The sequence below is a fragment of the Phodopus roborovskii genome, unplaced genomic scaffold (genome assembly GCF_943737965.1).
Source record: "Phodopus roborovskii unplaced genomic scaffold, PHOROB, whole genome shotgun sequence".
In the NCBI taxonomy this organism is placed as follows: Eukaryota; Metazoa; Chordata; class Mammalia; order Rodentia; family Cricetidae; genus Phodopus; species Phodopus roborovskii.
Window position 1 is genome coordinate 21198897 of NW_026126558.1, and position 13266 is coordinate 21212162.

The following is a 13266-nucleotide window of genomic DNA, read 5'->3' on the forward strand; positions in this document are numbered from 1 at the left end:
GAGCACCCAAGTTTGGTTCCCAGCAACCCTGTCAGGTGGATCTCAACCACCTGTAACTCCAGTTCCAGGAAATCCAAAGCCTCTGGCTCCTTCACACATCTCTCTCAGGAGCACATATCCATACACATACACATAATTAAAAATAAAACATTTTTAAAAATCAACAAAATGGGGTATCTGTATGTTACAACCTTAGAACAAGGAAGAACTTTAGATGACAGTACATACATGTGCTTGTACCCCACCCCACACACAATCATTTTTAATATGGGGAGAGAGGAGGAACTGTGGTTAGTATATAAAATGAATAACTTTTTTTTTTTTTTTAAAGAATGACCAAATGATCTCTGGGTTAAACTCAGAAGTCCCCAACTCAGAGTAAAAGTTCATTCTGTCTGGTAGCTACTATTAATGGTCAGCAAAATGACACAAGATGTATAAACATATCAAACTTAAGTCCAGAAAGGCCTTTGGTACTGTTGTTGCTACACTATGTCTGCATCCCTGCCCCTATCCCTGACTATCAAAGATCTTGTTTGTTGTTGTTTTATGGGTTTTGTTTTTCAGCTTTTTGAAACAGGGTTTTCCACTCTGTAGCCCAGGCTGGCCTCAGATTCAACTACCTTCCTGCCTCAGCTTCCCTAAATGCTAGGATTACAGGAGTGAGGAACCACACTCAGTTTAACAGTCTTTTATAAGAGCAAAATGTAAATTAAGATACTAAGGACAAGTAAGAATGTGAGTCACTTATCTCCTTATACTCCCCATTACATCTCCTTATACCATGGAAGATGCTGAGGATGCCAAGATGGGAACAACACTCCTTATTCTTGAGGAGCTCTCAAGAAAGTACAGTAAAAATGGTTATGTGTGATTACCTAATTTAGGTATGGGAAGAACACCTCACAGCTCTGTGAGTTCACTGGGGACAGCGGAGTTTTTTTGAAAGAAGACAGAAATGCACTACTTGAGTTACCTATGCATATAAAAATCCTTTTAGGGTCAAAAACAAAACCACATTCCATAATAAGACAAGGAGAGAAAAAGGCACAGTTTCCCACTATAATTCTTTAATCCCAAACTACTCAAAATGTGGTCCATGCTCCAAACTGTTAACAGTCTGTACCCAGAAACAGAGAAGCTTCTTAGCTTCTAGAAACTTCTGTGTCTATGACATTGCCTCAGCTTCTAGATATGTATGTGATACAAAGGTAAAGATTCATTAAGGTTGAAAATTTAGAAATAAATTGATAGCAACCCCCTAAAAGGCAGGCTCTTCATTTATAGTTTGTGTGACACTGTAAAAATGCTCTGAGTGAGAAGCACTTTGGCTTAAGTCAAAATTGAGTTTGGAGTGAGATTCAGTGCTCAGACTGGTTATAACTCAGCAGAGGTGCTCCAAACTTTCCCATCCTTTCAGTGTGTCTACAAACAACACATCAAAGAACTCTCCCAAGCTGTCTCAGGGTCTACCTAGAGAAGGTTCTGGGCCTCCAGCAAGGGTATGGGGACAGATGGCAAATGTAAAAGGGCTTGAAAACTCCACTCCATTAATTCTACTGTGAGGCAGGAAACAGGGCAGCCAATGACTTTGGGAGAACAAGGATGGTGTGAAACAGCAGCGCTGAGGTAAGCTGGCAGTCCAAACACAAGGTCCTCTCTTATGTAAGAAACCACAGCACTGTGCTAGCTGCCAGGGGAAAATAATGTGCCTCTGTGTGAGGGACTCTGGGAGCTAAGAGACTGGGGCGTGTTGGGAGTTTGTCAAAGCCATGTACACATGGTCTGTTCATGAGTATTCAGTCTCCAAAGTGGGCTCTGACAGTGACAAAAACCAGACCCAGGGCCAACTGGCCAAAGTAGCCATGCTTTTCACTCCCTGCCTGGGCCACTACCTCACATGTTCAACACCCTTGCTTTCAACAGGCACTCACAATCTGGAAGCTCCACACCTTCCAGTAGCTTCCTTGGGGCTAATTAAGTTGAAATAAAGGAAGGAAGGAAGGAAGGAAGGAAGGAAGGAAGGAAGGAAGGAAGAAAGGAAGAAAGAAAAAAAAGGGGGGGGGGCTTCCAGACAGGGAGAGAAATGGACTGAGGAATGTTGTATTTGGCCTTAGGCAGCCTAGGTTTCCAAAGTCCTCAGCCTGGAAGCACACAGATGTGTGTGACCAGTCTTTCCTGCTGTAAATTTCAGACAACCAATGTGGCAATTCTTGGAATCCCCAGTGAACTTTTTTTTTCATCCATTAACAAAGGAAATGGAGGAGCTGAGAAGATCAAACTGAAGACAGAGTCACCCTGAGGCCCAATTCCTGAACTAACTAGCTCAGAAATACTTGGAGAAGTGAGTGACCAGGAGCCTTTGTGAACAAGGACCAGTGCTCTGATATGTGACAGACACAGCTGAACCCAAAGCCATTCAACACAATGAGTGAAGGGAACAGCAATGTTCTCTCATCGATGCCCTTTCTTTAAAGCATCAGTGAAGCAGAGAACGTTCATCCAGACAGGAAAAAAGGAAGAAAGGAAATGGAGCAGAGGGCGGCACTTAGATGTATTCATCACAAGTAGGTCCTGGACCTGCTTTGTGCCAGGCTACTAGTCACCTACAGCCCAGAATGACAGACTGACTTGAATAAGCATTTACAAGCATGAGAAAAGACATGACCATACATGTAGTTATTTAACCTCGTCTACCAGAGATTAGGAAGGGTCGATTCCCTGAGGGTTGTCATTAACCTAAAACTTAAGGAATTAAATATTAAGACCAGAGGAAGCTTTGAGAAAGACCATCATGGAAGGATGCTCAGTCTGGAGGAGTGAGTGCATGGATCAGACTAAAGTCATTTACTATGACTAGAGCTCAGAGTGCACAAGGAAGGTGGTTCCCATGGAGATTTTTGGCTTACTTAAAGACTGGGAATTTATCCTTGAAGACAGTAGGAAACTGCTGAGGCACTCCAAGTAGGAAAGGTCATGCTTAGAACTTTTACTTTAGAAGGTATAGTATAAAGAAAGACAGATGGTCAGGCGGCAGTGGTACACAACTTTAGTCTCAGCACTCAGGAGGTAGAGGCAGGCAGATCTCTAGGTTCGAGTCCAGCCTGGTCTACAGAGTGAGTTCCAGGACTGCCAGAGCTACACACAGAGAAGTTCTGTCTCAACAACAACAAAAAGAAAGGACAGATAGACAGACTGATGGTCTGATGGTCACCTGGGCCAATGGCAGACTGTTTCAGGACAGCTTAGGATGGGTCAGATAATGTTTCTGTCCTAGCCTGAGTTAAGATACACAGAAAGTAGTACAGTGGGCTTAAGATGCTGAGAGTTGGCATTGGTTCTCAGGGAAGTCAGGGATTGGATCAGGTGCCCAGAGAGAATTCAGAGGAACCAGAGCAGACTTCATAAACTATTCTGAACACAGACCATTCCTTACTTAGATGTACATTTGCAGTGCTTAGCCCTGGACTTACCATGTCTTAAACAGTAATGACTATCCTATCTGATGGAAGAATGCAGGCCAGTGAGATGGCTCACTATGTAAAGACACTTGCCATCAAGCATGACAACCTGAGTTCAATTCCCACAATCACATTATGGAAGAAGAGAACAAACTCCCTAAAGGTTGTCTTCTGTTCTCTGTATATTTGTGTACATACAACTATACAAATATTTTTAAAAAGTAATAAAAATTTTTTAAATAAACAAAACAATGCATCCTATAAAGGCATTGACCAGCAAATTGAACACTAGCAGCTTAGTTTAGATGCTTCACTTATAAATTCTCATAAAGGATAAAGGTATTATGTGATTTCCACTCATGCCCAAAATGAACCTGTACTTCAACCCCTCTACAGAATTTACAGCAGGATGATGGACTAGGACTAAGTTTATCATCTTACTGCCTGGGTCTCCTCAACTTAGACCAGGGAGGGAGAAAAGTGCTGGGCCTACAAATTGGGAGGATCACTACAGAAACTATGTCCTTTCTGAGTTCCAATTCCAAAGGCAATAGAGAGCCTGCTGTCCTTCCTAGCATGCACACAGCAGTGCTGGTGAGCACACAAGTAAGGAGTGGCAATCCCTGGGCACTGACAAGGCCCTCCAACTGCTGGAAAACTGGGACTCTCAAACTCTTCTCTGGAATATTCTATACATGAATGTGGGTAGCAGCACCACACACACATTCTAAATCCTCTAAGAAAAAGACATTGTCCAAACTTCCTACCTCAGAAAAAGTATTTTAGCCCCTGGCGGGGGAGGGGGTTGGGCAGGCTTCCCTGAGCTGCTGAATAAAGAGCGTTTTCAGAGTCTGGAGTTTTCCAACTGCTTGGAAACAGGAAGTGCCCAATCCCAGAGAACAGTAACCCTCACACACACCCTACATAAACACGTGTGGAGCCATTAGCCCTAATTGCCTGTGACTGACATAGGAGTGATGCCGGCCTTCCAGGCATCTGCTCAACGGAAAGAAACAAACAGCTCACTAGGGACACAGGCAGCCATTTTTTTCTCCTTTCTGCCAAAATGATTCTGCTCTGTTCCCCTCTAAATTATAACATACAGATTTGAAAGTACAAACAACACATAGTTCTTTTAAGTCTCCCATACCATATATGAAAGAGAAAAGAAAAATCTCTGCAGGGGTACACAAGCAATTGGTTAATAAGCTTTCCACAAAATCTAACACTTGACCCCCCCCTCCAAAAAAAATGGCCTTTTCAACTGCCTCTCAACACTCCAATTTTCTTGAGATTTGAGAGAGTAAGAATTATCTGCAGTGGTTTTCATTTGCTGAATTCACTATTTAGGAGAAAGGAGTTATATGAATGCTAAGTACAAGCAGCAAAAACCACATATGCTTTCTGATATGGGATTTTTAACAACGGGGAGTTCAGAAATGGCTTTATGAACAAGGCATCATATTCCCCAGGAAGCAAGAGAAGAGACATCTTTCTAATGTCCATTATGAATTATACATTGAGGGAATACTCACCATCCTGAAGCCTACATCAGTACAATACCAGTGCCTGAGCAGGACAGAAACAGGTTTCTTATTTCAAACTACTTTTTTTCTGCATTTATTTATGTGTCTGTGTGGGGTGTGTCTGTCTGTGTGGGGATGTGTCTGTCTGTGTGGGGTGTGTCTGTGTGGGGATGTGTCTGTCTGTGTGGGATGTGTCTGTCTGTGTGGGATGTGTCTGTCTGTGTGGGGATGTATGTCTGTGTGGGATGTATGTCTGTGTGGGATGTGTCTGTCTGTGTGGGATGTGTCTGCCTGTGTGAGATGTGTCTGTAGAGAGCAATGGACAACCCACAGGCATCAGTTCTACTTTCTCCTTCTACCATGTAGGGCCTGGGGACTGATCTCAGGCTGTCATGCTAGGTAGCAAACACCTTTTCCCACCAAGCCATCTTACCAGCAACCCTAAAACAATTTTTTAAACAAACATTTACTTAGGGGCAGGGAACGTGTGCCACTGAGCAAATGTGGAGGCCAGAGGGTACCCTGCAGGAATCAGTTGTCTCCCTCCACCTGGGGAATTTCAGGCTCGGTGGCAAGCAACGCATACTAAGCCATCTTGCCAGCATGGAACATTGTACTGGCCCTGACCACAGCTGGCCTCACCTGAGGTAAGACTTTGTTTCTCAGGTCCAAAGCAGTCTCTGCCTATGTGGATCCTGCACAGCCACTTCAAAGAAATACGTGCCTGGCTCTCAGCACTTGTTCCACACATACCATTTTACTAGAGTCCCTAGATGACGTGGGCGCTTATTGTCACTGCATAACCAACATGTAAGTCACACAACCAGGGCCATACAGGTGAGGTAGAGGGCTGGTTTCAATCTCCAATCTAATTTACCCCCCTCCCCACAAAAACAATCCATGTTCTTTTAAGTTTTTTTCTACATGTGTTTAGTGTGTGTGTGTGTGTGTGTGTGTGTGTGTGTGTGTGTGTGTGTATATACGTGTGTGTCTTGTGTAAAAGGTCAGAGGACAACTTGTAGGAGTTGGTTCTTTCCTTTCACCATGTAGATATATATGGAGATCAAACTCAGGGTGCCTGGCTTGGTAGAAAGTGCCTTTATCCACTGGGCCATCTGATCAGTCCCAAGAATCCAAGCTCTTAGTCCCTACACACTACATAGCCAAAACTGAGCTCCCCTTTGTCTTGCTGAAGGCATCATCTTGGTTGAGGTCTTTCTATCCAAAGTAAAAGAGGGCAAGAAAATGAGTACTTACATTAACACTGGCCACAGCTGTGGGAATAACAGCCATAGTAATTCAGCACCTAAAGTCTGAGTCCTTCATGGGTTGCCAAGGTCAAACTCAGGAGAGAATATGCTGTTCTCTGAGCAGCATCTAGTCAGACATCCTCCATCAGCCACAAAGACAATTCAATCCTTGTTCCACAGAAGCTATCTGCTTACGTGCTTATGTCCCAGTATAAGGCAGTGTTAACCCACCTCGGGGATAGGTTAGGCTCTCTCAGATGTTTGACGAGCAAGCACTTGTACACCTCTCTTGCTTCTAAACATGGCAGCCTTCACAGAGACCCCTGACCTGGTGGAGGAGGCAGTCCTGAGGAGGAGGGTACTATCATGGCACACAAGGCTACTCACCCGGCAGGGAGAGCATCAGGGGCCTGGGCAGCAGCTGGAAGCTGCTGTGTCCCTGAAGTGCTGGGCTCCTCTCCCTCAGCTGGTGTGGATGGTACTGGGAGAGATGGCGTGTTCAGGTTTGGGGACACGCTTAGAGCTGTAGCAGGTGGGGCTGTCACACCAACAGCAGAAGGTTCTTCAGGATCACTGGCTGTAGTAGGTTCCTCGTTCACTGAAATGCAGAAACCACACTTATAGGTAACTAGGAACAAGAATTTTATTTTCTTTTACTAGATTTTGCACACCATACATTAATTCTGTGTCTATGATATTAGCCTACTAGACAACTTTGAGTTTCACAAAAGCAGGCCTTGCACACTGGATCTAGCACTCAGAAGGTAGAAGAAGGAGGATGGTCTCAAGTTTGAAGCCACATGGTGAATTTCATGCCAGTCGGCCTGATAGAGGCCAAAAAGGATGGGTATGGACATGTTTATACTCTAGTTACAAGTGTACATTTATAGTTTGTATTATGGGAAGAACTCTGCACATACATACTATCTAATAATCATAATCACAATCTGCGGACACATTGATGAGAGTGTGTCCTAAGTTAACCTACCCAAGTGGGACTCAGGAGAGCTGGCTACACGAGAGATTTGATAATAACAAAAGTACAGGAGACAATAAGGAGAGCTGCACCATTAAGGTGTGCTGGTAAGCAGTGGGAGGAAGGTAGATTCTCTGGAGTACTGATCTTGTTTTCATAGATTGTCAGATCTAAATAAAGTATAGCCTAAAGATTCAATTTCCAGGGCTAGGGAGACAGCTCTTCCAAGGAACCAGAGTTAGGCTCAAAGCTCTCATGTCAAATGGCTCCAGGGCATCCATCACCTCTGGCCTCATCTGCACATACCTATACATAATTAAAAAGAACAATTCCCAAATCTGTTCATTAGTGTTTTGGTGACAAGTGACACAATCTCTGGTATTTTGGTTAAAGGGCTACATAATAAGCTCTCTGCCAGATAGCTGGGGCTATATAATGAGAACTTATTTCCAAACAAACAAACAAACAAAAAACAACAAAAGCATACTATAAATATTATATTAAGTTAGTAATGCCTTCCAAAGGACATGAGAAATGAATTATGTGTGTTGTGCATGTGAATGGGCACCCATGTGTGCACTTGCATGCAGAGGCTGCAGCAGGCTATCGGGTATCTTGCTTTATCTCTCTCTGCCTTGTTCCTTTGAAACTGGGTCTCTCACTGAACCAGAAGCTTACTGCTTTGGCCAGGCTGTCCACCAGCAAGCTCTCAGGATCCACCTGTCTCTGCCCCCCCAGTGCTGGGACTTCAGGCACATGCAAGCTTACCCTGTAGTTTATATATGAATACTGGGGAATTCAAACTCTGGTCCCCATGATGGAAAAGCAAGCACTCACTCACTAAGCCACTTCCCCAGACCCAGAAAAGGGATTGTAAGTAAGTTAGTTAAATAAACTTTCTTAGGGTTTTCTAATATGCTATGGTTACACTGACACCGATACAAGAGTGGCAGGAAAGAGGACGATGATAAGGAAGGGCACTGGTGTAAGTGAAGCAAGACCAAGGCCAAGTTTACAGGGCACATCCTTTCCTTTAAAGCTGCCATCTGCCTGCCAGACATGGACAGCGCTTTTCTTCAAACACCTCTGCACATGTAAACTGTAGAGACTTCTATAATGTTCTCTTTTATTATTTTAATCTTATTTTATGTGTTTGACTGTTATGCTCCCATGAATGTCTGTGCACGACATGCATGCACTGGCCCACTGAGGCCAGAAGAGGAAGTTGAATCTCTTGGAATTGGAGTTACAATTGAACCCAGGTCCTCTGCAAAAGTAGCCAGCACTTTTAACCACTGAGCCATCTTTCCAGCTCCCCAAAATGTCCTCTTAAAGCAGTGGTTCTCAACATTCCTAATGCTGCGACCCTTTAATACAGTTCCTCATGCTGTGGCGATCCTCAACCATAAAATTATTTCAATACTACTTCATAATTGTAATTATGTTACTGTTATGAATTGTAATGTAAATCTCTGCTATGCAGGATATCTGATGTTTGACCCCTGTGAAAGGGCTGTCCATCCCCAACTGGTTGTGACCCACAGGTTAAGAACCTCTGTTTTAAAAATCCTTGATTCAAGAAGCAGGGATTAATAGCTACATAAAAGGGGCTTAGAACTAAGGACTTGTCTCCAAGGTAACAACAGACTTACAAGTGAAACAAAGTAGCTCCTAAACCTTCTTACCTCACTGTTTCTTTGGGTTTTTGATGATTACTATGTCTACAAGGGTCCAAAAGCACCATAAATCCACTAACTTGTAAGAGAGATCAAATAAGGTTTTAAAGAATTACAATTCTTTGAAAATAGAGGAGCTATATGCAGATCTACACATTTATATCAAAATTTCAATGCAAAACATCTTAGTCATTATTTAGTATCATCTAATTCAGAGATTTGTTCCCCTAAAACAGCTGGTGTGTACCTGCTCCTGGACCTCCTCTGAGGAGACAGCCACAGTTATAGTTTACTGTTGAGCAGTGTAGTTGAAGGAAGTTCAGCTTAACTCCATCACTGGCCTCCACTCTCCACACCAAAGCAAGTCAAAATAAGTATCTGGTATACCTTCTGTTTCTCATTACTCTCTGGCTCTGACCCCAATACAAAGGCTACTATTTCCTCACTGTTTCTAGGCTGTCCTTTGGTAACTGCCTATCATTACTCCCAAATAGTATAAGGTTCTGACCAAGAGAGCCAGATAACAATTTTTTTAAAACACTATATTTATGTGTATATATGTTCTGCTACATGAATGCATGTGCACTACTTGTGTGCTTGTGTCTGAGGAGTTCACAAGAGGGCAACAGATTCTCTGGAACTGGAATTAGAGAAGGTTATGAGCTGCCATGTGGGTGCTAGGAATTGAGCCAAGGTTCTCTGAAAGAGCAGAAAGAGCTCTTAACTGCTGAGTCATCTCTCCAGTCCCAGACGACAAATTTAAATAAGAATAATAAACATTATTACTGAATATGGGATGGGGTGTGTGTACCAAACAGGACATAAAGTTCTCTTAGTTTATGTTAAGCTTCACACACAACCCCACCAGTTAGGCAGCTCAATTGTCCCACTTTATATGGAGGAAACAAGCATCCAAGAGGCTAAATAACCTGGCATAGCCATAGGACATTTAATTCATATTCCTCTATCTGCTCCTAGGACTTAAGCCACTCACTCCACTTTTCTGCACATCCTTCAGTGGGAACCAAGATTACATATAACCAGATCCAACTTGCTAACGCTGGTAGTCATGAAACCAAAACGTCTTCTCAGGATGTGACCAAGCTTGACTTTAACAAATAGCTGCAAGCCGGAAATGTGAAACTGCTTCTGACTGAGTCCTTTGGGTTTTGTTCTATTTATTTATCTTGCAGTGCTGAGCATCAAACCCAGAGGCTTGCACGGGCAAGGCAAGTGCACTGTCCCTGAGATGATCCTTAGCCGAGATTTGCTTGCTTTCTTCTCAGTGTTAATACTGCCTGGCAAAGAGGCTACATCAGATACTCAATAACCAAATCTGTACAATGACTGTTTCCCCAACATAAATGCAAAACTCTGTTTATGTCTGAGCTAAGCTAGTATATACAACAGATGGCAATCCTCTTTATGAAATCTATAAGCCTTATGCAATTCCAATCTTAAAAAAAAAAAACTCCACCATGCCTTTTTAAGTTACTAGATAAATTCAGTGTAAAATGTAAAAGGGAAACTAAATTTGTAAGAACAGAGATGAAGGTCTATAGAAGAGTGCTGGTTTTTGTTGGGGTTTTTTCTCTAGCATATCAGACCTACCACAGAGCTGTGATAATGAACTAAATTGTGAAAAGTCAGAGAATAAGTGAATGAACAAAGAGTTCAGAAACTGAAAAATAATTCAATAATTCGTTGGAGGTTGCCAAACACTGATTCTAATTCCCTTGGTGTGGTCTTCATTTAAATAAAGAGGAGCTGCCCCTCAACCACTCTGCTTCCCCCAGTTTCAGTTTATGAGGGATGGATGTGGAAAAGCTGTCTCCTTCTGCTAGTCTCCAGAATAATGAGCTGATAAAAATGAGATTTCTTTTCTTTAAAAAATTACTGAGGGGATGGAGGTGTCGAGATGGCTCAGCCATTATGAGTACATACTGCTCTTCCAGAGAACCTGATTTCCAGTTCCTAGCACCTGTCTGATGGCTCACAATCACCTGTAACCTAGCTCCAAGGGACCCAATGCCTCTAGCCAACTGGTGTAGGACCCTGCATGGACCCCCGAGGCACCTTGAACAAGCCTGAAGCTGTTGGCTGGAACATCTTGCACCAGAGCAGTTCTTGGTACTCTTCCTGATTTGCTAACACACATCTGCTGGGGAGGAACTAAACCCGAGAACTTGCTCGCTTGACCCGTGATTGTTTTCCACTGTGCTCTGAGTCAGTACATAAGCCTGGTCCTTCCCCACAGTAAACAGCATTCGGCATTTGGACATTGCTGTTGAACAAATGATGCACTGTCTTGTCTTTTATTTCAATCTCTAGGCCTCTGCCCAATAAGTGGAGCATATTGCAGCACTGGCGCTACAAACTGGGTCCCTCTACTCTTCAGCACACACCCACCCACCTAGAATTACAATTAAAGCTTTTTACAATGTTATAGAAAAAACACAGAGGAATAGGATTTAAACATTGCAGTCTGTGCATTAAAGCCCTTATTGATAGTAAAAGTTCCCCCATATTAGCTGGGGTTAGTGGAAGAGTACATAGGACAAAGCTCTTCACATGGGCCTCAAGTTCTATGGGAAAACTCCAAGAAAATTAAGTAGGAAATTGCTAAAAAGTGTATATATACTGTTATCATCTATGTGTGCCTGGATATCCATGTGCTTTTCCCCTCATATAACACACATGCATACACTTGTACATTTAAGGAATGTCTCTAGGGGAACATCACACACACACACACACACACACACACACACACACACACACCAATAGTGGCAGCCTCTGCATGTTTGAGCTATACTTTTTCTCTCACAGTTTTTTGAGACAGATTCTCTGTATAACCCTGGCTGTCCTGGAACTTTTCTTGAGACCAAGCTGGCTTCAAACTCAGAGATCTACCTGCCTCTGCCTCCCTATTGCTGGGACTAAAGGCATGAGACACCTCGCCAGTTTAAAATGCTTTTTTTTTTTAATTTAAAATTTTGTATGCACATGAATGTAGGTACCTGCTTAAACCAGGAATGCTGAGGCCCCTGGAGCTTGCAGTTAGTCATGAGCTGGGTGACATGAGTGCTGGAACCAAATTCAAGTTCTCTTACATTTCTTCAGCCCCCATGGAAATCAAATTCTATACACAAATATTGTAAAGACAATGGCACTGTGTCTCTTCTTTAGCCCATAACCATGCTCTTGGTGTCTTATTTTCTTCCCAAGTGCTCCTCACAGCCCTTGTGCTTACATTACATATTAACTTCTGGAGTTGGTCCAGAAGTTAACGGCACTTATTATTCTTGCAAGAGGACCCAGGTTCCCAGCACCCATACAGAACTGTCTACAACTCCAGTTCCAGGGGATCTGACATTCTCTTCTGGCCTCAAAGAGTACCAGGCACCCAAGTGATATACAAACATACATGCAGGTACAACATCCATATACATAAAGTAAAAATAAAGCCTACTGGAAACAGAGGTGGTTGGATCTGAGTTTAAGGCCAAACCTGGTCTACACAGAGTTCTAGGCCAAGGGCTACATAGTGAGGCCATCTCAGTAAAATAAATAATAATAAAAATAATAAGTGACTTTTAATAAACTCCAATTCTGCTTGGTACTACTCATCCTGAAATTCTTTTCTATGATAAAGCCAAGGATCCAGTTTTACCCCAGTGGAAACCTGAAAATGATTCAGGCTATCTCTGCCCTTGGTACAAATAACAATATCACCACCCTTCCTTTTTTTTTGAGACAAGGTCTCAGTATCCTAGGCTAGCCCCAGACTCACTATGTAGCCAACATTAATCCTGAATATCTGATCCTTCTATCTTTACCTTTGGAATGCTGGGACTCAGGTATGCCCAGTGTATGTAGTGCTGGGAATTAAACCCAGCGCTTCAGGCCTGCTAGCACTCTACAGCCTGAGTCACCCTCAGCAACACTTTATTTATCCCCTGCATTCTTGCCTATCTCTGTGGCACCAGCCCTGTTCCCCAGACGTTGTCCAAATCACTGCAGTTCAGACTGCCATTGCCTATAGAGGTTCTGCAGTGCCCGTGGCCTCAGCTATACAGCACAGAAGTCAGAGGCCTTGTCCCGGCTTATAGTTTACTATTCAGCAAAACAGCGATTGATAAATACTTGTTTCATAAATATATATCCATTACATCTAATAACTTTTAAAGATATTAGAACTACAATCATCTGATAATTGTATAGTATTACCATTTAAAAGGACAGGTATTTAAAAATATTTGGGAATGAATTGCTATTTAGCTTTTGTCTTTTCACTGTTTGAGATGGAGTAGTGCCTATGTAGCTCAAGTTGGCCTTGAACTCATGGTCCTCTTGCATCTGCCTCCTGAGTGAGTG

General features: G+C 42.9%; 1 protein-coding gene across 1 annotated transcript in view; it reads right to left on the reverse strand.

Moving 5' to 3' along the window:
- Positions 1–13266, reverse strand: part of Wwp2 (WW domain containing E3 ubiquitin protein ligase 2) — a 121717-nt gene that overhangs the window by 30567 nt on the left and 77884 nt on the right. Inside the window, exon 8 of the mRNA XM_051201722.1 lies at positions 6625–6835. Coding sequence (XP_051057679.1) covers positions 6625–6835 — 211 coding nt within the window. The remainder of the gene's footprint in view (positions 1–6624; positions 6836–13266) is intronic.